At 42.4% G+C, this 25,786-nt stretch overlaps 1 protein-coding gene across 1 annotated transcript in view; it reads left to right on the forward strand.

Annotated features, from left to right (window-relative positions):
* Nucleotides 1–78: 78 nt before the first annotated feature.
* The window catches only part of ATP6V0A1 (ATPase H+ transporting V0 subunit a1), a gene marked incomplete at its 5' end in the record, with an annotated part of 63,773 nt that continues 38,065 nt past the window's right edge, over nt 79–25,786 (forward strand). Inside the window, 9 exon segments of the mRNA NM_001133189.1 lie at nt 79–134; nt 2,015–2,178; nt 7,590–7,668; nt 9,170–9,267; nt 11,238–11,366; nt 18,842–18,924; nt 19,659–19,785; nt 21,917–21,999; nt 24,292–24,385. Of these exon segments, the coding sequence (NP_001126661.1) occupies nt 2,062–2,178; nt 7,590–7,668; nt 9,170–9,267; nt 11,238–11,366; nt 18,842–18,924; nt 19,659–19,785; nt 21,917–21,999; nt 24,292–24,385 (810 nt within the window).

The raw sequence follows: 25,786 nt of genomic DNA on the forward strand, positions 1-25,786 counted from the left end.
AGGTCATTGCGGGGGCGGGGGCCGGCGGCGGCGCAGGGGCGGGGCTTTGCGGACGCAAGCACGTCGAAGCGCTGCTCCGGGAGCCGCGGAGGCTGCGGGTTTGGCTGCGGCGGTTGCTGTGGCGGAGGTTGGAGGTGAGCTGGGGCTGTGGGTTTAGCGCAACAGGGAGCGGCCTTCGATGGACGTAGGAAATCCTTCTAAGAGCCCCCTTGATTGTCAAAGGAATTAGCAGGGATCTTAAGTCGAGATAAAATGGAGGTTCGCCCCCTCCTTGGGCACCCCTCTTCTGTCCTGAGGAACCGGAGGCTTACTGCCTTTGGAAGCCCCGAATCTCTTCCCTGCTTTAAGGGGTAGGCGGAGGAACTGGAGGTTATTGGATAGGCAGAAGAATTTAGGGGGCTTCTTAAAGGGTTTCTCAGTTTGGGGGTTTTCCTCTCCTTTTTTCCCATCTCAAGGTAGATGTGCCTGAGTCCAGAGAATTCCTGCTCATTGGGTAGACAGGAAATGAAGCAGGTGAATACCGTGGGAGGAGGCGAGGACCGGATGACAGGAGTGAGATTCTTCGAGGCAGGGCGCGGGGGCGCTGTAGTTGGACTCATCTTTTGCAGAATTGCTGTTTCTTCATATTTTGTTTTGTGATCGTCCAGAAGTACTTTGGCCTAATTAGTTTTCTGTTAGCCTCCATTGCTATAGAGGTATTCTTGGGAGACCTATAATCATTAAAGAGCAGGAGGAGGGAGGCGACTCGTTGGAGGCTTATCATTATCCACAGCTCCTGAACTATGCTGATCAGGCCTAATTTTATGTGTTTAGAGGTTGTAGAATCTCTCTTTGTTTAAGGGTGGTGCCGGTAACAGCTGATTTGGGTGATTCAGATGTACAGAATCTTAAAGTCAACCTGCATATTCTCTTGAGAAGTCCTTGCTTATATCTGAGTGTGTGTTACTATCTTGAACATCACATGCACAAAGGTTTGTTCGTTCAGATTTCTCAAAATGTCTCCCAGCCTTCCAGAAGAGTAAATCTTCCTTTGATGTCAGACTCATCTATCAGTACTCAATATAGATGCCTTTATGACACTAAAAATACTGTGCATTTTTCTGAGTTTGGATACTGGACAGGCTGTGCCTTACATTAGCTGATCGAGAATAAATAATTGCAGTTTCAGGACCACTGATAGCGCCAGTTGTCTCATACCCGGCAACAGTAAGACAGCCCTAAAACGAAACCTTTATTGGCTCATGAGATTTGACAGATGGAAGAATGTAATTAATCTTGAAGGCAGGGATGAGAAACAGAAAGCTGCAGAGGTGGAAGGCTTATTCTCTGTGGTTTGATAAAACTGCTTTGTCATTATCAATGTGTTCCTGTCATGCTTGATTCGAAATTGAGCTTAATATACAAACTGGTTGCTTTTTCCAGATGATGGTTATTTGTTTGAATTCCTAAGGGGGGAAATATTGTTTTCTGAGGAATCTGGAAGATTAAACCCTTCAGTGTAGCCATAGCTTTAGGATAGTGCCAGAACTTTGGGCTTTTAGAAATGCTCATTGTCAGTAGGAGGGAGAAGGATAGTTACAAGGCAGACATCTTTATGAGAGGGTATTGAAGGCCTCTTCTGTTTGTTTCCTGCACTAGCAAAAACAGATTGAGCAGTGTGAAAGTCACTGCCTCAATATTGTGTCCTGGGTATTTAAAGAGTTGTTTGAGGTTCCCAGTTCCTGTCTTTAATCTGGATGCATTCTTATCTGTTGAGTTTCCCAAAATAATTGTCATTTGATCCTGATGTTGACTGGAATGGAAGTGACTTTTCATCTGGCACTCTGTGGGACAGAATTCAGGAACTGCCTTTGCAATTTCTCCTTTCCATCTTTCTAGATAGGGTGTCAAAAACAGTTGTTGACCTGTCCTCATGGGGTGTTAGAAATGTAAATGCAAGAGTCGTAGTGGGGTGTCATTTGCTCTTAGCCCTCGTGGTAATTTCTAAAGTTATGTCATTTTCTCTTTGCTTCAGGTTGGAGAGAAATCCAGGTACTCACTTGACTGGTACCTTCTGCCACCATGGGGGAGCTTTTCCGGAGTGAAGAAATGACACTGGCCCAGCTTTTTCTACAGTCAGAAGCTGCTTATTGTTGCGTCAGTGAATTAGGAGAACTTGGAAAGGTTCAGTTCCGTGACGTAAGTAGTTGTGGGACTGCGACTTGATTACTGCTGAACTCTATTGCTATCGTGGTCAGATGCCTTATGATGAATGTTTTGCTTTTTATTTGCAAAAATAACATTATAGCACTGGCTTCCTATTGGCAGAATGCACATTTTGAGTTGTCTTTCTAAGGTGAGAATGTTTTGTGCCAATCTTTCCATGCTTTTGCTAGCTCCCACTTTCAGAACAGTCCTAAGCATTCTCCAGGTAATTGTTTGGGATGCAGGGAGAGGTTACCAAACTAACCTGATCAAGGCTTTCACTTGCTAAATAGCAAGGTATTTAAAAAATATATTGCAGTTTTTCCATATAGTAGGACATTTTAAACAAATAAAATTTGAGGTATCCAGCTATAGATATATAGTATATAAATAAGCATATATTGAATATTCATTATTTTGGAATATTGTACTGGGCACTTGGAGAAGCTATCTAAAGAATATGGACAATCTAGGCTGGGTACAGTGGCTCACGCCTATAATCCTAGCACTTTGGGAGGCTGAGGCGGGCGGATCGTGAGGTCAGGAGTTTGAGATCAGTCTGGCCAACATGGTGAAACCCCGACTCTACTAAAAACACAGAAAAAAATTAGCATGGTGGCGCAGGCCTGTAATCCCAGCTACTCGGAAGGCTGAGGCAGGAGACTCGCCTGAACCTGGGAGGCGGAGGTTGCAGTGAGCCGAGATTGCGTCATTGCACTACAGCCTGGGCGACAGAGCGAGACTCCGTCTCAAACAACAACAACAAAAAACTTGTCATCCTTTAATTTTCAGTTCTTCGTCTGGTCCTATGTTGTCCCCCTGCTTAACATCTATTGGCTTTATTCAGCCTTCTTTTACTTATGCTGTACTTCAGTCATACAAAAAAAAGAGGGGCCAGGTGCAATGGCTCACACCTGAAATGCCAGTACTTTGCGAGGCCAAGACAGGAGGATCGCCTGAGCCCAGGAGTTGGAGACCAGTCTGGGCAACATAGGGAGATCCTGTCTCTGCAAAAACAAAAAAACAAACAAAAAAAAAAACCCAAAAAATTAGCCGGGTATGGTGGCACATGCCTGTGGTCCCAGCTACTTGGGAGGCTAAGGTGGGAGGATCGCTAAAGCCCAGGAGGTCCAGGCTGTAGTGAGCTGTGATTATGCCACTGCACTCCAGCCTGGGTGACAGAGCATGACACTGTCTCAAAACCAAAAAAAAAAAAAAAAAAAAAACAGAGGTGGGGGGAATATTAAAATGACCACCTATGTTACTACTATCTACTTAAGAGGGAAACATTCCGTATATAATTGAAACCTCTGTTTCTCTTTCCTCCATGCCAGTCCTTTCTTCCACCCCAGAGGTAACCTGTACAGTGATTTGTTTTGCTTTTATTTCTCCTATGTGTGGTTTTTGTTGTTGTTGTTGTTGTTGCTTTTCTTTTTGAGACAGAGTCCACTCTGTCACCCAGGCTGGAGTGCAGTGGTGCGATCTCAGCTCATTGCAACCTCCGCCTCCCAGCTTCCAGCAATTCTCCTGCCTCAGCCTCCTGAGTAGCTGGGACTAAAGGCATGCACCACCATGCCCAGCTAATTTTTGTATTTTTAGTAGAGACGGGGTTTCACCACATTGGCCAGCCTGGTCTCGAGCTTCTGACCTCAGGTGATCCACCTACCTCGGCCTCCCAAAGTGCTGGGATTACAGGCGTGAGCCACCACACCTGGCCAACAGATATTTCAGTTTCTTCTAGTTCTGTCAATTTTTTTTAATAATAAAATTTATAACATTAAGAAAAAAAATAGAGATGGGGGTCTCGCCATGTTACCCAGGTTGGTCTTGAACTCCTGGACTCAAGCGGTCCTCCTGCCTCGGCCTCCCAAAGTGCTAGGATTACCGGTGTGAGCCACTGTGCCTGGCTGAAATGTACACATCTTAAGAGTACAATTTGCTAAATTGATAACTTTATACACCTCTGTAACCAGCACCCCAGTCAGGATATGGAACATTTTTTTTTTTTTTGGAGACAGAATCTTGCCCTGTCACCCAGGCTGGAGTGTAGTGGTACGATCTTGGCTCACTGCAACCTCCGCCTCCTGGGTTCAAGCAGTCCTGCCTCAGCCTCCTGAGTAGCTGGGACTACAGGCGCACGCCGCCGAGCCCGGCTAATTTTTTTTTTTTGTTTTAGTAGAGATGGGGTTTCACCATGTTGCCCAGGCTGGTCTCGAACTCCTGACCTCAGGTGATCCACCCCCCTCAGCCTCCCAAAGTGCTAGGATTACAGACGTGAGCCACCAGGCCCAGACTGAACATTTTCATCAGTCCAGAAAAGTATCTGTGTCTACTGCTAGTCAGTTGCTACCCTTCATAGGTAACCTCTGTTTTGATTGCTGTCATCATAGGATTAGTTTTGCCTGTTCTTGAATTATATGTAAATGACTCATACATTGCAAACTCTTATGTCTGACTTCTTTCACTCAACCTCTGTTTCTTGCATGTATCTGTAGTTCATTTTTAAAAATTGCCGAACGGTAAGTAATTCATTGTATGATTACAACACAATGTTTTCATCCTTTCTTTTGTCATTACTCTTTTGGGGCTATTATGATTAAAGCTGAAGTAAACATCGTAAATTCTTTTTTTTAATTTACAAGTTTTGATTTTTCTTAATCAAATACAGTTGATCCTTGAAAATGCAGGGGTTAGGGGTGCCGATCTCCCCATGCAGTAAAAAATCTGCATACAATTTTGACTCCTCCAAAACTTAACTATTGATAGCCTGCTTTTGACCAGAAGCCCTACCAATTTCATAAACAGTTGATTAATACATATTTTGTATGTTATATGTATTGTACACTGTATTCTTACAATAAAGTAGAGAAAAGAAAATACTGTTAAGAAAATCATAAGGAAGATAAACTGTATTTACTGGAAGTGGATCATCATGAAGGTCTTCATCCTTACTGTCTTTATGTTGAGGAGGCTGAGGAGGAGGAAGGGGAGGGGTTGGTCTTACTGTCTTAGGCTGGCCGAGGTGGAGGAAAATCTGTGTGTTAGTGGACCAGCAGAGTTCAAACCCACATTGTTCAAAGGTCAACGGTAACTGAGTAGTGGAATGCTCAGTCATGGGTTGGGTAGGTGTATGTTTAACTTTGTAAGAAACTGCCAACAGTTTTCCACATCTTTTACTTCCTTTTTAATAGCATTTATCACAACAAATTGTAATAATTGGTTTGTGTCCGTCTCTTCTGTAGAGCTGAAGACTGGGACATAGCTTATTATTAATCTTAATTGCTAATAAAAATTTTTGCCTTAGATTCCTCTAATATTAATATATTGAGTTCTTGAAGAGAGAACTGTTGAATACATGGATATGTATGTGTGTGTTTGTATTTTTTTTTTTTCTTTTTTTTGAGACTGAGTCTAGTTCTGTCACCCAGGCTAGAGTGCAGTGGCACGATCTCAGCTCATTGCAACCTCTGCCTCCCGGGTTCAAGCAATTCTTCTGCCTCAGCCTTCCGAGTAGCTGGGATTACAGGTGCCCTTCACCACGCCCAGCTAATTTTTTTGTATTTTCAGTAGAGACGGGGTTTCACTGTGTTGGCTGGGCTGTCTCAAACTCCTGACCTCATGAGCTGCCCGCCTCGGTCTCCCAAAGTGCTAGGATTACAAGCATGAGCCACCGCGCCCAGCCAATGTGTTTGTAGGTTTCTATCTGTGTATGCGTATAATATATATACACACATACATGATTAAGCTAATAAATTGTGTTGTTCAACTTTTCAAAGCTAGGACATAGCTTATTCTTTGTATTTTCCCCAGTGCCTGGTTCAGTATCTGACACCTATTTGGTGCTTCATAAATGTTGAGTAAATATAGTTCTTTATTTGTGTTACTTTTGTGGAATTTACTACATACTATTTTATTGGTTGGGTTCATCTTCTTTATTAGATTGCAAGCTTTTTATTTAATTTAATTAATTTATTATTATTATTTTTTGAGACAGAGTCTCGCTCTGTTGCCCAGGCTGGAGTGCAATAGCACGATCTTGGCTCACTGCAACCTCTCCCTCCCAGGTTCAATTGATTCTTGTGCCTCAGCCTGCTGAGTAGCTGGGATTACAGGCATGTACCATCATGCCCGGCTAATTTTTTGTATTTTTAGTTGAGACAGGGTTTCGCCTTGTTGCCCAGGCTGGTCTCGAACTCCTGAGCTCAGATAATCCTCCCGCCTCAGCCTCCCAAAGTGCTAGGATTATAGGCGTTAGCCACCGCATCCGGCCTATTTATTTTTTTGAGACAAGAGTCTCACTCTTGTCACCCAGTCTGGAGTGCAGTGGCATGATTTTGGCTCACTGCAACCTCAGCCTCCCGGGTTCAAGCGATTCTCCTGCCTTGGCCTCCTGAGTAGCTGGGATTACAGATGTACGCCACGCCCAGCTAATTTTATATTTTTAGTAGAGATGGAGTTTCACCATGTTGGCCAGGCTGGTCTTGAACTCCTGACCTCAGGTGATCCGCCCACCTTGGCCTCCCAAAATGCTGGGATTACAAGCGTGAGCCACCGTGACCGGCCAGATTGCTAGCTTTTTAGTGAGTAGTTACTTGTTTTGTTTTTATTTGTATATTCCAGAACATCTGTCATATTGCTTTGAAAATTACTTATGGTGCCAGACGTGGTGGCTCATGCCTGCAATCCCAGCACTTTGGGAGGCCGAGGCGGGTGGATCACCTGAGGTCAGGAGTTCGAGACCATCCTGGCCAACATGGTGAAACCCTGTCTCTACTAAAAATGCAAGAAAATTAGCTGGGCATGGTGGTGCGCACCTATAATCCCAGCTACTCAGGAGGCTGAGGCAGGAGAATCACTTGAACCTGGGAGGCGGAGGTTGCAGTGAGCCGAGATCACGCCACTGCACTCCAGCCTGGTGACAGAGCAAGACTCTGTCTCAAAAAAAAATAAACAATTATTTGTGGTGTATGAATAAATAAACTAAAGCCTGTCACTGAGAAGGTGAAGGCCTTGGGACAGAAAAACAAGAGAAGTTCCTCTTCTGCTTGTAAAGAAAGAGAGAAGGAAAACCAGAAAGAGCTTCTGTGATATTCATTGCCCAAATTTTAGGTGGTGGGAAGGAAGCTCACTGAGACTTTTGGCCTAGGAAGAACATTTTGTACCATTGTGTTTTACCTAATTTGCCTCCATTCCAGTAATGTTGCAGCAACAAGGGAGGAAGTTTTTATCCTTAGCTGGTGTGACTGGCCATAAAGCAGTTTTTTTGGATCAGTATACAATTTTGATTAGTGTTGCATCATGCATTGACACAAAATTAGTTTTTCACTTTGCAGAATGTGTTGCTTGAGAAACAGAAGAAATAGATACAATATTTCAATGTTTGGTATTGTGTTTTTATTTTTCAGTTAAATCCAGATGTGAATGTTTTCCAACGGAAATTTGTGAATGAAGTTAGAAGATGTGAAGAAATGGATCGAAAGCTTCGTATGTGCACTTTGGTCTTGTGTAATGTTCCTTTAATGAATCATTTGTCTTAGATTAGTGACATTAGTCCTCTTAATAGAGGAAGAAAATGCTATAAGAGAAAAGGGAAAAATCTTGCAGTTAAGATACTAAGGTGTATTTCTCTTATACGAGTAGATTTTGTGGTCTTTGGGCTAAGTAGTGCTTAATGGAAACCTCGTTTGAAATAACATGCTGCAAACTGAAAACTGGTTTTTTTTAGTGAGATTTTAATAACAAAACTACATTATAGAATTTTGAGAAATAGGACCCAGCGCACCATCAGTTTTTGTCAGCAGAGACCTTTTAATTTGAGCTATTTAAGAGGGAAGAAACTGGCTGGGCCCAGTGGCTCACACCTGTAATCCCAGCACTTTGGGAGGCTGAGGCGGGTGGATCACGAGGTCAGGAGATCGAGACCATCCTGGCTAACATGGTGAAACCCCGTCTCTACTAAAAATACAAAAAATTAGCTGGGCGTGGTGGCGGGTGCCTGTAATCCCAGCTACTCGGGAGGCTGAGGCAGGAGAATGGCATGGACCTGGGAGGCAGAGCTTGCAGTGAGCCGAGATTGCACCACTGCACTCCGGCCTGGGCGACAGAGCGAGACTCCGTCTCAAAAAAAAAAAAAAAAGGGAGGAAACTAAACATTTGTCTAAGTTCTCTTGAGGGCTAGGTTGCTCATATACATTACTTTATTCATTCCCCACAACATTCCTTCAAGATGGGTATTATCTTATTTAATAATTGAGGAAACTAAAGATCAGAGAGGCTTCATGACTTGCCCTAGATCATAAACAGTTATGATGGAATCAGTATTTGAAGCCAGGTTGCTCTCTCTGGCTCAGAAATCCATGATCTTGCCACTCTACTAAGCCAGCTTATGGTTAGCTGATAAGTGAATTTGGTCCCCACTCTAAAAAACAGTTGTAGTTGTTACCTGAAACACTTTTCCCTTCTGGTATTTTGGGTCCTTATTACCTGTTCTGCTTTTTCATTTTTATTTTTTATGCTTAAAACTGACCTGATTGTTTTCAAATTTAATGAACCCCTTTAGATCTAGAGTTGTCTCACTAGTGTGTTAAGTGTCAAATATTCTATTGCATTATACTCTTCTTCATAACTCTGCTTTGCCAATAATATCTATATGCAGAACTGTCATACTTTGGAGTGGCATTTGCGTATGGAGGAGAGGTGTGGCCTTGAAGGCCAGTGTTAAGACCTGAAGAAGGAAAGAAGGCAGTTGTGGGATGACCACCCTTTGGAGTAGCTTTAGAGAATGTGAGGAAAGAGAAAGAGGGATGTGGAGAAAAAAGGTGCTTCTTTCATATTAAAAGATATTATATCTTTTATATATATATAAAGTATCTTTTTTGAATAAAACTTTTTGTAGCCAGGTCTTAGATATTAATTCTTTTTCTTAAATAATGGCAATTTCGAGCATGTGCAGTTAGATATGAATGTTTTGATTCTGTCATTTTAGGATTTGTTGAGAAAGAGATAAGAAAAGCTAACATTCCGATTATGGACACCGGTGAAAACCCAGAGGTTCCCTTCCCCCGGGACATGATTGACTTAGAGGTAAACACTTCTGGGAAAACCAGAAAAGTTTCTTTCTACTTGAACGCAGAAATTACTTTCCTGAGCAGATAGAGAGTAAAGTAATTCTTGCTAACTTTGTCAGCATTATCTACTGATTGTAAGTTTCTTGTAGGTGGGATTTTGATAGATAATATTTGTACACATTTATGGTGTACATGTGATATTTTGGTATATACATAGAATGTGTAATGATAAAGTCAGAGTATTTGGAGTATCCATCACCTTGAGTATTTACCATTTCTATATGTTGGGAACATTTCAATTCTTCTCTTCTAGCTATTTTGAAATATATACAGTACATTGCTGTTAACTACAGGCACCCTACTCTGCTATTGAGCATTAGAACTTATGCCTTCTATCTAACTGTATGTTTGTCCACATTAACCAACCTCTCTTATCCCCCGACAAACCCACACACCCTTCATAGCCTCTGGTATCTATCATTCCACTCTCTATCTCTATGAGATCAACTTTTTTAGCTCCCACATATGAGTGAAAACTTGTATTATTTGTCTGTGCCCTGCTTATTTCGCTTAACATAATGACCTCCAGTTCTGTCCATGTTGCTGCAAATGACATGATTTTATTCTTTTTTTATGGCCAGACCATATGAATCCCCTCTTTTATGGTAACAAACAGCACTCAAACAGTATTATATGCCACTAAGTAAATGTTTATTGGTTTATTGAAACCTTATTGGAGTACGTTATCTACTATTTTATTTTATTTTATTTTTGAGACATAGCTGTCACCTAGGCTGGAGTACAGTGACCCCATCTTGGCTCACTGCAACCCCTGCCTCCCAGGCTCAAGCAGTTCTAGTACCTCAGCCTCCAGAGTAGCTGAGACGATAGCTGTGTGCCAACATGCCTGGCTAATTTTTTTGTATTTTTTGTAGAGATGGGGTTTTCCTATGTTGGCCAGCTTGATCTCGAACTCCTGACCGCAAGCAATCCACCTGCCTCAGCCTCCCAAAGTACTGGGATTACAGGTGTGAACTACCACACCTGGCCTATCTACTAGTTGGTTAATCTTGCAGACTAAATGGGCAGCCAGTAGACTTCTCAGTAATTATTTTATCCATCTGAAATCGCCTGAGAAAGTTACCAAGTATACAATAGAATGGAAACAAAGAAAGACTATTTTTTTTTTTACTTCCACAATGACTTAGAAAGGAAAGACTATTTTTTTTTTTTTTTTCAGACAGAGTCTTGCTCTCTCACCCAGCCTGGAGTGCAGTGGTGCGATCTTGGCTCACTGCAACCTCCGCCTCCCGGGTTCAAGCCATTCTCCTGCCTCAGCCTCCCAAGTAGCTGGGATTACAGGCATGCACCACTGCACCCAGCTAATGTTTTTCTGTATTTTTAGTAGAGAAGGGGTTTCGCCATGTTTGGCCAGGCTGGTCTTGAACTCCTGACCTCAGATGAGCCACCCACCTTAGACTCCCTAAGTGCTGGGATTACAGGAGTGAGTCACCGTGCCCGGCCAGGAAAGACTATTTATTTATTTATTTATTTATGAGACGAAGTTTTGCTCTTGTTGCCCAGGCTGAAGTACAATGATGTGATCTTGGCTTACTGCAACCTCCACCTCCCGGGTTCAAGTGATTCTCCTGCTTCAGCCTCCCAAGTAGCTGGGACTACAGTCATGTGCCAACACGCCCAGCTAATTTTGTATTTTTAGTAGAGACGTGGTTTCACCATTTTGGTCAGGCGGGTCTCGAACTCCTGACCTCAAGTGATCCACCCGCCTCGGCCCAGGAAAGATTATTTTAAGCAAAAAAATTTCCATAAAGAAAATTGCTCTAGTAAAATCACAGTATTTGCTAGGCAAGTCCAAGATCTCTTTGAACTATCGGCTTGGCAACAGTTCTGTGGGATGAATTCATTTAATGTCTTTCAGAGCAAACATATTGAGCTTAGCTTAATATATTTTCTTTTTTCCTCTAGGCCAATTTTGAGAAGATTGAAAATGAACTGAAGGAAATCAACACAAACCAGGAAGCTCTGAAGAGAAACTTCCTGGAACTGACTGAATTAAAATTTATACTTCGCAAAACTCAGCAATTTTTTGATGAGGTCAGACTATTGTTTCTTTTAGTATTTGAGCAGCTGATATTACACTCACACAAGTGGGCCATATTTTTATTCCAGTAATTATTTTAATTTGCTAGTTTGGAAGCAATGCCATTTTTGCGCCCTGTTTTAGTTAAAGAAATGTGAGATTATGTTCCATTTTTCATGCAGTACACAACCAGCCATGGTTTTGCATTTTTTCACATTTTCTTCAATTTTTCATCTCAATATGAGGAAAGGAACCCTGAAGTAGTTGTATAAACATAGTTAGTATAAATTTTTACATTATATTTATACTTATAAGGTAAGTATATGCTTAAGGTCAAAGCTGAAGAAACAAACATTTGGTTATAGACAAAATTATAACAAAGGTTTAATCACCAAACCTTTTGTCATCAAATTTTTATTTCATTCCCTATGTTTGCTTATAAACCTTCGAGCACATTTTTTAGTACTTCAGATAGCACACATCACACTAATTTTTCAAGAGTTTTTCATTGTATTTATCGTATGGAAAATATTGGTAGGATGCTTGTTTGAAACTTCTGGATTATCACATAAACTTAGATGCATTACCTTAGAGGGAAAAATGTTAGTAAGTTCTTGGGTTAAATATGTAGGTGAGGCCAGGCATGGTGGCTCATGCCTGTAGTCCTTGCACTTTGGGAGGCCGAGGCAGGTGGATCACCTGAGGTCAGGAGTTCGAGATCAGCCTGGCCAACATGGTGAAACCCGGTCTCTACTAAAAATACAAAAACTAGCCGGGTGAGGTTGTGGGTGCCTGTAATCCCAGCTACTCGAGAGGCTGAGGCAGGAAAATCATTTGAACCTGGGAGGTGGACATTGCAGTGAGCTGAGATCGCTCCACTACACTCCAGCCTGGGCGACAGAGTGAGACTCTACCTCAAAAAAAAAAAATGTAGGCTGGGCGCGGTGGCTCACGCCTGTAATCCCAGCACTTTGGGAGGCTGAGGCGGGTGGATCACGAGGTCAGGTGATCGAGACCATCCTGGCTAACATGGTGAAACCCCGTCTCTACTAAAAAAATACAAAAAATTAGCCGGACATGGTGGCGGGTGCCTGTAGTCCCAGCTAATCAGGAGGCTGAGGCAGAAGAATGGCGTGAACCCGGGAGGCGGAGCTTACAGTGAGCCGAGATGGTGCCACTGCACTCCAGCCTGGGTGACAGAGCAAGACTCTGTCTCAAAAAAAAAAAAAAAAAAAAGAAGTAGGTGACTTGGTTGGGCATGGTGGCTCACACCTGTAATCCTGGTACTTTGGGAGGGTGAAGTGGGCAGATCACTTGAGCCTAGGAGTTCGAGATCAGCCTGGGCAACATGGTGAAACCCCGTCTCTACAAAAAATACAAAAATTAGGCAGGCATCATGGTACACACCTGTAGTTCCAGCTACCTGGGAGGCTGAGGTGAGGGGATTGCTTGAGCCCAGGAGGCAGAGGTTGCAGTGAGCAGAGATTAAGCCACTTTACGCCAGCCTGGGGGACAGAGCAAGACTGTCTCAAAAAAAAAATGTAGATGACTTAGTCCAGGTGACAATGTGCTGAGGTGACTCCATGGAAAGGATCTGGAGCAAGGCTTGCAGAAGGCTCCCTTCTCCTAACTCAGCCTGGGGAGGAGTCTTAGCTTTCAACTTGGATGTGGTTTTTCTGATGGCCTAAAGTACAGTAACTGTCTTCTTGACAGGTGTCTTTGCCACCAGATTGACAATATTAGACACTTTAGGGCTTGTTACAGTCACTGTTCAATGTGCCTTCCCATAAAGTTCTTTAATTCCTTTGCTCAACAAGAAAACTTGGCAAAGCTTTTAAATATAGAGGCCCATTTTTTTTTTTTGAGACAAAGTTTCATTGTGTTGCCCAGGCTGGAGTGCAGTGCAGTGATCTTAGCTCACTGCAACCTCCACCTCCCAAGCTCAAGCAATTCTCCTGCCTCAGCCTCCCGAGTGCTGGGATTACAGGTGCTCACCACCCCCCCCAGCTAATTTTTGTATTTTCAGTAGAGACAGGGTTTCACCATGTTGGCCAGGCTGGTCTCGAACCCCTAGCCTCAAGTGATCCATCCACCTCTGTCTCCCAAAGTGCTGGGATTACAGGTGTGAGCCACTGCGCCTGGTAGAGTCCCATTTTAGTTAGCATCTGCTGTGTTCTCAGTTGTACTTTAAATTTATATATGTAGTTTTTATTTTTTTTTAATTGTTTTTAGGCCAGGCGCGGTGGCTCACGCCTATAATCCCAGCACTTTGGGAGGCCGAGGCAGGGGGATCATGAGGTCAGGAGTTCAAGACCAGCCTGACCAACATGGTGAAACCCTGTCTCTACTAAAAATACAAAAATTAGCCAGGCATGGTGGCGAGTGCCTATAATCCCAGCTACTCATGAGGCTGAGGCAGGAGAATCGCTTGAACCTGGGAGGCGGAGGTTATAGTGAGCTGAGATCGCGCCGCTGCACTCTAGCCTGGGCGAAAGAGCAAGACTCCATTTCAAAAAAAAAAAATTGTTTTTAACTGCTTCATCTCAGAAATTTTTCTCTTTTGAGGGGAGATCAAATATCCATAATTCTCTAGACTGGAGCAGGGGTTTTTCAAACAACAGCAGCAGACTCACCTGTAATCTTGTCAGAAGTATGAATTATCAGTCTCCACCCTAGACCTACTGAATCAGACGCTGTGGGAGTTAGGCCTAGCAGTCTGTATTTACCAGGTGATCCTGAGGCATGCTAGTTTGAAAACTGCTGGGCTAGAGAAGGTCTGCTGAGGATGTGATACATTCCTCACTAATTTAAGGATTTGACTCAGAGAAGCCATTTAATTAAAAGGATCTGCTGTGGCAAGGGAAAGGGGAAAAACTCATATGAATTTAATTGCCTGGTCCTTTCAAAAATCAGAAGGTACAAATATTTATTTAGCTTGCTCACGGAGTCGAGAATTTTGAGACTAGTGATAACTTCTTTCGCCAGTCCCTAATGACATCACGTTAGAGGGTGTGGGACAGTGTGATTAACTCTAAGTGTTTAAGGTCTTTTGCAATAGGCATCGCCACTTAAGCCGTATGTTTTTAATGAACCTGGAATTCCAGCATGCTCACTGCCCAGACATTATTGTATTTTTGTTCGCTAATTCACTGAGCATATAATGAGCACCTACTCATTGTGAGACACAAGATGAGTAAGACATGGTCCCTGTGTTCAAAGAATGTATCATTCAGTCTTAAGAAACACCTCAGAACATGACGCTTTCATATGCTCACAGATGTGTGCTTTTCTAAACATGTCCAAGCTGCTACCCACAGATCTGATGTAAACCTGGCCTTGTAGTCAGAGCTCAGCTACCTTTTAGCATTATTTTAGCATTATTTGGAGCTTAATTCTTTTACCTTCCCTGTCCCCATTTTTTTCCCTTTTGATATACTGTTTAGTTTACTGCTGAGATATTGCTATCTCATATGAAAATGTTTTTCAAGACCTCGTAAGTTTAAGAATGAGAGCCAGCTTCCTATTATGGTTCATTTTTGGAGAAATTCTGAATAAAGACTGATAGATGAATTCCCTTAAGGGAAATAATTATTTAAACTATTAATTTTCTAATGAAAAGAGCTTAATAAAAATGAAAATAAGAGGAACCACTTGGAAAAATGATATTTTAAAATCATAATTTATGGATTTAGGAATTTTATTTTGTGAATAATAAGTCTAAACACTAAATGCCTATTTTGAGAAGGCAGACTCTAAGTCTTCATGATCTTTGTGCCCTATTCATGCTGGGTTGTTTCGTCTCTCTTATTTTTTATTTTATTTTTTATTTTTGGAGGCAGAGTCTCGCTTTGTCATCCAGGCTGGAGTGCAGTGGTGCGATCTTGGCTCACTGCAACCGCTGCCTCCCGGGTTCAAGCGATTCTCCTGCCGCAGACTCCCGAGCAGCTGTGACTATAGGTGTGCACCACCATGCCCAGCTAATTTTTGTAGTTCTAGTAGAGACGGGTGTTTCACCATATTGGCCAGGCTGGTCTCGAACTCTGACCTCGTGATCCAACTGCCTCAGCCTCCCAAAGTTCTGGAATTATAGGTGTGAGCCACCGCACCCAGCCTCCCCCTCCTATTTTATTCAAAACTTTTTTTTTTCTAATCTCTGGAAATACTTAGAGCACAAGGCCGTGGCTATGAGAGGTTCTCACGCTGCTTTTGTCATCAATTCCCCTTCCATTCCCAGCAGTCTCACTGCATTGCAAGAAGTGTCCTGGCAAGAACCTCTCTGCCTTGCCTGTTCTTGCTCTAGCTCACAGCCTCAGCCAGGTTCCTTTCCATAGACCTTGCCCTGCTGCTGCCTAGCAGCAGGCTCAGGTGTCACTGCCACAACTTTGCATCTGCACATGCGAGTGCACTTCAAATAATACAAAAGATAGGACACTTGGGACCCTCAAATGTTGGAAACTTAGGATTTTTAATGAGATTTTCTTCTATGTCTGAAATTATAATATTTGCAAAGGGCCTAAAACACTACCAGTTTTAAACCCTTATTTTGTATAATTTGATGACTACAATCAATAATTCACAGTAATGAGTTAGCAAAAATGGCTAAATCAGAAAATGATTCTATATTTAGGCATAGGAATTATGATTAGCAGGGTGCATGTAAGGTGAAAAATAAACATATTGAATAGTCTTATGATTAAAGATGATTACAAATTTGACTTAGTCATTTCTTATCTAGGGCATTTAAAATGACTTGTTAATGATTATCCTTTTCTCAGTCTTCTTGCTTATGAAGAACTGTAAGAGCTGGAGAGATTTCTCTGCATCTTTTACCATAAGCACCATAACATATCAGAACATAAAGAAGACTGGAAAAGTAATGGTTAATGGCATGCAGATCCCTGCTTTCCTTTCCTTCTCAGTTTTCCATCCATCTGCTTTCTTTATTTTTTTCCCATCTGCCATTTCCTTTGGGGCCTGAGTGAATACCTTAAGTAATGAAATATAATTTTTTTCTCAACGTAGATGGCAGTAATTGTTTGTTCTTGGTAATTGACATAGCTTGAACTGGATGTGCTATTTATACTTAATTGCTGTTGAAACAGAACTGAAGTTCTTCTACTTCGTTTTTGTAAGGCATGGTTTTCAGTATCTGAATGGAGAAACCAGAGGGCATAGCAAGTAATGTAGAGGAATATTCACAATGTTGTTATTAGAAAACCCAGATACCCTTAAGACAAGCTTGTCCAGCCCATGGCCCTCAGGCCTCATGTGGCCCAGGACAGCTTTGAATGTGGCCCAACACAAATTTGTAAACTTTCTCAAAACATTATGAGATTTTTTTGCAATTTTTTTTTTAGCTCATTAGTTATCATTATAGTGTATTTTATGTGTGACCCAAGACAGTTCTTCTTCTTCCAGTGTGGCCCAGGGAAGCCAAAAGATCTGACACCCCTGCTCTAAGATTTAGATACTCTCAACCACATGGTTTTAGATACTGCTTTAAAGGCCTTCAGTTTGTAAGTGGTTCTAGTCATCCTAGTTTCTCACCAGGCACAATTTTACTTAAAAATTTGTAACTTTTCTAAGATAGAATTCTTAAGTATGAAGTGGTGAAATTAGAGTTCAAATATTATTGCAAGTTTCTGTTGAATTTTAATTTTGTTGTTTTTTATTCTCAGAGAGTCCTAGATAGAGTCTTTGAAGTAGTCTAGTTGCTAAGTACTGTTTGCTTTTCCATCAGTTGTCCACTTTAGAGCACATGTGTTTGCATTGAGTCCGATATTTAGGGTTGACTTAAACCACGTCTTGTGAGACATGCAGGCAAGTAGGATGGAGTCTTGTGAGTAGCAGTCAGGCTCACTGGTTTTTGCCAAGGGATAAACCAAGAACAAGTTTAAATGTTGTAATCATCGGGATCCTGAAAACAAGTTGCTTGCAGTCAGCTGATTTGATTGCAAGTAGAAACCAAAAGAACCCCCTCAACTTCCATGTAACAGCAAGTGGTAACCAGTGTCTCCATAATCTCGTCTTAAACTTTTCCAATCTCATGACAGTATTTCTCTGCGCTTCTGGTGTTGATCCTTACTTCCCAAAATGATTGCTTTCTATTTTTTAGGCCTTCAGACTTATCGTCTGGTTTATACACAGTTTTTCCCCCATTTTGCTATGTTTGTGATCCCACGACTTTATCAAGTTATGGTCCCTGTGCCACTTTTTAAGAGTATGGCTGACAGGGGTGAAATCAAATTGAAATTTGGAATGAAAATGATAGAGAAAAACTCTTCTGACTTCTTGTCTTATTGTGCTTTTGAAGAGAATGATTGTTCTGGTTTACTCCTAGTTTTTGGTCAAACAAGTATTGCCTGGATATTAGAGTTGGGGAGATGAGGCAATGGAGAAGTTGATTGGACTTGTTTTTGTTTTTGTTTTGTTTTGTTTTGTTTTTCGGAGCAGCTTCTCCTTTCTGATGGGAGTAAAGGGTGGTAGGATGAGTTGGGTAGAGAGAGGCTAGGAAATGTAGACCCGCGTGTGGGAAGATCCTTCTTCATTTCATTGTATAAACTGTCATGGTGGAAGTCATTTTAAATCTTACCAATTAAACCAGCCCATGAGCTCTAGTTTGGTTTATTATCTGTTGTTTTTCCTTCACTTTACTTGATTCTTGAGCTGTGTTCTCAAGAATCCTACAACTGTAAAGCCTATGTGAACTTATTTAGAAGATTCCTAGTCAGAAAATGAGACATTCAGATATGTTTTTACAGGCCTGCCCAGCTGTTGTGCTTCTTATCCTTTTGAAGACATAAATACTCTTTAAATCCCGTGGCTTGGAGCATTCTATAAGTGGCCATGCTGAAAGTTCTCATGTTCTGAATTTTAAAGGGGCTGGAAACGTAGATATCTGGAGCTGTCCCTTCTGTCTTTCTCCAGACTTCACAGCATTCAAAGACAGTGGCAGTGCCTTTCTTCTTCCTTGGAAAGAGAGCCTCTATCTTTCACATTCTCACATAGGGAAAATTCTACTTTGTAGCTGCCTAGAAATTAAATGTTGAGAGTATCTGCAGAGCCTCTTCATTATTGCACAGAAGGAAGAGATATTTTAGCTTCCTATCTACATGCAGAGGTATTTCCTGACACTTTCATCATTCATTCAGGGAAACGTAGGAGAGAAAATGGCTTCCACCAAGTAACAGATTTATACATGTCACCATCGCTTAATTTTTTTTCCTTTTGCTCCTTATTTCTAAAACCATTTCCCCAGATGCTTTACTGGGGCAATTATGCTTTCTTTACTTCAAATTTATTTTCTTTGTTTTCGTCCCCTATTCTTCTTGTCTTTTTATGGATATATCTTGTCTTTTGGTGGTTTGTTTTCTTTTTCATCCTTATTTTCTGAACCTGTCTCCTGGCTCCTCGTTCCCTGCATGCCACTAACTATTTTCATTAGATATTAATTGATTTGTGAATTCAGGCTGAATTGCATCATCAGCAGATGGCGGATCCAGACTTGTTGGAAGAGTCCTCATCCCTCTTGGAACCAAGTGAGATGGGAAGAGGCACGCCTTTAAGACTTGGGTAAGTGCCATATCAACTTTTCTGTATTCAGTGGGGCCATGTTCATCTCTGCTGTTCAGAAGAGCAGTGAGACTGGGGATTCACTTGCTACCAGGATATGCCCTCTTCTGAGCCTATTGAGATAGTCCTACAACTCTGGATACATGCCTGAGTTGCTCTCTCAGCTCTCTGCTGGGTCCATAAGTGAAGCTGGGAATAAGACTTGTATTAAACCAACCCAAATGTCCATCAATGATAGACTGGATTAAGAAAGTGTGGCACATATACACAATGGAATACTATGCAGCCATAAAAAATGATGAGTTCCTGTCCTTTGTAGGGACATGGATGAAGCTGGAAACCATCATTCTCAGCAAACTATCACAAGGACAAAAAACCAAACACCGCATGTTCTCCCTCATAGGTGGAAATTGAACAATGAGAACACTTGGACACAGGAAGGGGAACATCACACAGTGGGGCCTGTTGTGGGGTGGGGGGAGGGGGGGGGAGAGCATTAGGAGATATACCTAATGTGAATGACAAGTTAATGGGTGCAGCACACCAACATGGCACATGTATACATATGTAACAAACCTGCACGTTGTGCACATGTACCCTAGAACTTAAAGTATAATAAAAAAATATATATATATATATATGTGTATATATATATATATATAAAAAGACTTGTATTAAAACCTTCCATCCCATGACATGGAATAGAGTTTCCAATCTGCCTCTTCTCCCCACAGCTTCGTGGCTGGTGTCATTAACCGGGAGCGCATCCCTACTTTTGAGCGCATGCTTTGGCGGGTATGCCGGGGAAATGTGTTCCTGCGACAGGCTGAAATCGAGAACCCCCTGGAGGATCCTGTGACTGTAAGACAAGGAGATTGCATCCTGTGGAGTAGGTCTTGTAAAGGGAGCCCAGAGCAGTAACGTAGCATGGGGCCACCTGAATCCAGCGCTTCTACAGAGGAGCCATTATCTTTATCTCTGCTCTAATTGGAGAATTTGAAGTACTTCCTCTAAGTTAATTCCTGTCATATATACATATGGATGTATGATGTATACATGACATATACGTATTTTCAAATTTACCCATGTAGATGTTATTCTGATTGGAAATTTTTATTTTCACTCATTTGCCTTTTATGAAAATTAACTTTAAAGCAAGACACCTGGTTCCAAATTTGGTAATTTTTTTTTTTTTTGAGGCGGAGTCTCACTCTTTTGTCCAGGCTGGAGTGCAGTGGCGCAATCTCGGCTCACCACAACCTCCACTTCCTGGGTTCAAGCAATTCTCCTGCCTCAGCCTCCCGAGTAGCTGGGGATTACAGGCGTGCGCCATGATGCCCGGCTAATTTTTTTCTGTATTTTCAGTACAAACAGTGTTTTACCATGTTGCCCAGGCTGGTCTTGAACTTCTGATCTCAAGTGATCCGCCTGCCTCAGCCTCCCAAAGTGTTGGGATTATAGGCATGAGCCACCATGCCCAGCCCCAAGTTTGGTAATATTCATGTATAAAAAGAGAAGGAGAGATTTCCTAGACTGTGATCTTAATAAGCTGATGAAATTTTACTTGGTAAAGTTTTTCTGTTTGTTTGTTGGAAGGATTAGAAACTTAGTTTAAGAATAGATATCGCACAAAATAGGATGATCTTCCCCACCCAGTACTTCAGGAAGTAGAAACAGTTTAACATCTTGGCATTTGCCATAATGGAACATAATGGAACATATGGCATTTGCCATAATGGAACAGAGTTTATCGTTTAAACCTGCATTTAAACGATTAAACCTGCATTTAGGTATGGTGAGTCCTGATTTCAGGGAGTACAAGTAAAGATAAATGTACTGCAAAAATTTTACTTTGCTTTTGCACTAGTATTATTTAGAAACCTAAAGTTAGTTTTTCTGTTCTAAATTATCTTGTGAATTTCTTAAATTAGTGTTCTCTACCTAAAAAGAGAGATTGAATTGTGAGATTTCTCAGATTGGGTGGGCTGTGCAGCTGCAGGGCTTTCATCCTCTATGCCTTGGAGGAGTGTGGTGACACTTCAGGTGAACCCCCTGCCTAGAGGTGTAGTTTCACAATCTTGCCAAAGGCTATCGGGTTGTGGAAACATTGTAATTTGCAGTCACATTAATGAGGAACTTTTCTCAGGAATATTCAGTCAAGTTTCCTCTTGGCAACAGAAAGGTTATTTTATCAACAAATCCAGAAATGGGGACCCTGGATATCTGTAACAGAGCAGGCTGCACAAAGAATGGGTTCTAGTTTAGCCTATAGAATTTAGGGATTTCAGACCCTTGAGCCTCATTTTCTTCACTCCTCATCCCCTTTTATCCTTCTAAAGTTTTGTTTGTTATTATAAAAGCTCTACATGCTGTGTATGACTATGAGAAAATACAGGCAACCGGAGACAATCCTGGTTAACACGCCATATACCTTTTTTTCTGATCTTTCCTTCCAGTCCTTGCATCATACTTCAGGTATAAATTTGGTATTTGGAATGGATTACCTTCCTCCCTGCCCCATAAAGTCCAGATTAGCTTGAATTGTGAGATTCTGTATCAGCATTCTTTCCAGGGACTCAGTTCCTTGTAGTTATTCAGCCCCTTTTATCTAAGAATTTCTAAGTCCCAGAACAGACAGAAATGGCTTCCTTCTCTTTTCTCTCCTATACTTTCATCATTCAGGCAATATAAAATTTAAAGCTGAATTGGTAAATAAGTCTAAACAGTGCTAAGAGGAGCATCATCTTAGCTTCAAGCTCCTGGTTGAGTCAAAAAAACAAATAGAGAAAAATTTTTGTGAATTAGAGATTATAGGGCAGATGTTCTTGTAGTGAAGCTTAGGAAATGGAGTGAGGGCAATGATTAAAGTGCAGGACTGCCATGTCCTTAAAGGATGCCTGTTGTTCTTACATCACCAAAAAAGTGGGTTATTTAAGAGGTTTTCATCCAGATACAGAAGTCTGAACTCTTGTTTTTTTATTCTGCGGCCTAGGGCGACTACGTGCACAAGTCTGTGTTTATCATTTTCTTCCAAGGCGATCAGCTGAAAAACAGAGTCAAGAAAATCTGTGAAGGGTAAGAGAGGCATGCCTCTACCAGAAGTGCACAGCCATGCTGCCCAAGTGTTGAGTCTTAAAGTTCAGAATAGTGAAATACAAATCCTTTTTAGTCTACCTCAACACAGTTAATTTTAATAATGTTAGGGGCTATTTTATTCAATTAGAAATAGCCTGAATTCATTTTTATTTTTATTTTTGTTGTTCAGACGGGGGGTCTCACTCTGTTGCCCAGGCTGGAGTGCAGTGGCATGATCATGGCTCACTGCAGCCTTGACTGCCTGGGCTCAGGGGATTCTCCTGCCTCAGCCTCTAGGGTAGCTGGGACTACAGGCATGCGCCACCATACCTGGCTAATTTTTTGTATTCTTTGTAGAGACGGGGTTTTGCCATGTTGCCCAGGCTGGCCTGGAACTCCTGGACTCAAGGGATCTGCCCATCTCAACCTTCCCAAGTGCTGGGATTAGAGGCGTGAGCCACTAAATTCTTTTCCTCTTTTTTTTTTTTCTGACCGAGTCTCACTCCACGCCCAGGCTGGAGTACAATGGTGCAATCTTGGAGCACGGCAACTTCTGCCTCCCAGGTTCAAGTGATTCTCCAGCCACCCGAGTAGTTGGGATTACAGGTACCTGCCACCACACCCGGCTAATTTTTTTGTGTGTGTTTTTAGTAGAGATGGGGTTTCGCCATGTTGGCCAGGCTGGTCTTGAACTCCTGACCTCAGGTGATCCACCCACCTCAGCCTCTCAAAGTGCTGAGATTACAGGTGTGAACCACTGTGCCTGGCCCTAAATTCATTAAAAAAAATACCGTCAGAACCACAGTTGTGGCCAGATACAATGGCTCATGCCTGTAATCCCAACACTTTGGGAGGCCGAGGCAGGAGGATTGCTTGACCCCAGAATTTGAAGACCAGCCTGGCCAACTTAGTGAGACCCAACGTCTTTAAAAAACTAAAAACTGAAAAAAAAGGACCATAATTTCCTTAACTTGGGGAAAAATAACTCTTAAGGACTCATGGTTTATAAATGCCATATTATTCTGGGACAGTGAGTCTCCATACTTAGTATAGATGCTATGTCCTTAAATTTTCTGAAATTCTGCCTTAGAGACAGATCTTTTTTTTGAGACAGAGTCTTGTGTTGCCACCCAGGCTGGAGTGCAGTGGCACAATCACAGCTCACTGCAACCTTCACCTCCAGGGTTCAAGCGATTCTCCTGCCTCAGTCTCCTGAGTAGCTGGGACTGCAGATGCACGCCAGCATGCCCAGCTAATTTTTGTATTTTTAGTAGAGATGAGGTTTTGCCATGTTGGCCAGGCTGATCTTGAACTCCTAATCTCAAGCGATCTGCCCGGCTCAGCTCTCTCAAAGTACTGGTATTATAGGCGTAAGCCACTGTGCCTGGCCTTTTTTTTTTTTTTTTTTTTTTTTGAGGCAGGGTCTCACTCTGTTGCCCAGGCTAAAGTGCAGTGGCATGATCACAGCTCACTGCACCCTTGACTTCCTGAGCTCAGTTGATTCTCTCACCTCAGCCCCATGAGTAGCTGGGACTACAGGCATGTGCCACTATGCCCAACTAATTTTTGTATTTTTTGTGGAGATGAGGTTTCACCATGTTGCTCAGGCTGGTCTTAAACTCCTAGACTCAAGCAATCCACCTGCCTCAGCCTCCCAAAGTGCAGGGATTACAGGCGTGAGCCACCGGACCTGGTCTAGGGACAGAATTTTTTCCATGCCATCTTACTCCATTAATTTACAATATAATTTGCTTTACTTTTTTTTTTTTTAAAATCTCAAAGGAATTTCATAGCTACAGAGAATGTCAAGATAGTTCGGATGCTATAATTGCTCCGTCTGCAGGTCATTTCACGTAAGTGTTGACTTAGGCTGGGCATGGTGGCTCATGCCTGTAATCCCAGCACTTTGGGAGGCCGAGGTGGGTGGATCACCTAAGGTCAGGAGTTCGAGATCAGCCTGGCCAACATGGTGAAACCCTGTCTCTAGTAAAAATACAAAAATTAGCCAGGTGTGGTGGCAGGCGCCTATAATCCCAGGTACTTGGGAGGCTGAGGCAGGAGAATCACTTGAAGCCAGGGGCAGAGGTTGCAGTGAGCTGAGATCGTGCCACTTCACTCCAGCCTGGGTGACAGAGAGAAACTCTGTCTCAAAAAAAAAAAAAAAAAAAATAGTGTTGACTTAATACATTGGTCTGACCTAATCCTGTTTTGGTCCTTCTGGTACATTAGGATTACTTTCTGAGATTATTTAAATTAGATAAGTTAAGAAACTTCGATGTGCCTACATTCCAGGTTCCGAGCCTCACTCTATCCCTGTCCTGAGACACCACAGGAGAGGAAGGAAATGGCTTCTGGAGTGAATACCAGGATTGATGATCTCCAAATGGTATGCAGAAGGCTGGAGGGAATTTGTTTTTGTGAAATACTGGAATACGAGACCATTCTCCTTCCTTGAAATGCTGATATTGTATAAGGCACCTGTAGCAAACCAGGATACCAAAAAAAGAAATGTCCATGGGTAATATGTCCTTCTGGGAGCTGAGAAAGTATCAGGGAATAATGGTTAAAAATAGCATTAGCCATCCTCAAACGAGACAGGAATGCAAAGCATCTAGAATCGTTGTTGCCTAGCGTATTCAATTCCTCTCCACCTCACGGGTCTGAGATTTTTTTTTTTTTTGAGACAGAGTCTCACTCTGTCACCCAGGCTGGAGTGCCATGGCACTATCTCAGCTCACTGCAGTCTCCACCTCCTAGGCTCAAGTGATCCTCCTGCCTCAGCCTCCTGAGTAGCTGGGATTACAGGCATGTGCCACCATGCCCGACTAATTTTTGTATTTTTATTTATTTTTTTGAGATGGAGTCTCGCTCTTTTGCCCAGGCTGGAGTGCAGTGGTGTGATCTTGGCTCACTGCAACCTCTGCCTCCCAGGTTCAAGCGATTCTCCTGCTTCATCCTCCCAAGTAGGTGGGATTACAAGCATGTGCCACTAAACCTGGCTAATTTTTGTATTTTTAGTAGAGACGGGGTTTCACCATGTTGGCCAGGCTGGTCTCAAACTCCTGACCTCAAGTGATCCTCCCACCTCAGCCTCCCAAAGTGCTGGGATTACAAGTGTGAATCACTGTGCCTGGCCTAATTTTTGTATTTTTAGTAGAGATGGGATTTTACCATATTGGCCAGGCTGGTCTTGAACTCCTGACCTCAAGTGATCCACCTGCCTCAGCCTCCCAAGGTGCTGGGATTATAGGCGTGAGCCACTGCGCCCAGCCAAGTCTGAGATAGTTTTTTTTTGTTGTTTTTTTGTTTGTTTGTTTGTTTGTTTGTTTTTGAGACGGAGTCTCACTCTGTCACCCAGGCTGGAGTGCAGTGGCGCGATCTCGGCTCACTGCAAGCTCCGCCTCCCGGGTTCACGCCATTCTCCTGCCTCAGCCTCCCGAGTAGCTGGGACTACAGGGGCCCGCCACACGCCCGGCTAATTTTTTGTATTTTTTAGTAGAGACGGGGTTTCACCATGTTAGCCAGGATGATCCCGATCTCCTGACCGTGTGATCTGCCTGCCTCGGCCTCCCAAAGTGCTGGGATTACAGGCGTGAGCCACCGCGCCTGGCCGATAGTTTTTATAATAATAATTTTTTAAAAGTATGCTTAGTTAAGAAAAATGTATATCAAACAATCTAAAAAGACATGAGAAGTTAGTTCTGCCCTCTCCCACACACCCTCCTGAGGCAGCCAGTCCCAATAGCTCGGCATGCGTCCTTGCGGTCACCTTTGATCTTAACCACAC

Source organism: Pongo abelii, chromosome 19 (assembly GCF_028885655.2).
Source record: "Pongo abelii isolate AG06213 chromosome 19, NHGRI_mPonAbe1-v2.0_pri, whole genome shotgun sequence".
NCBI lineage: Eukaryota > Metazoa > Chordata > Mammalia > Primates > Hominidae > Pongo > Pongo abelii.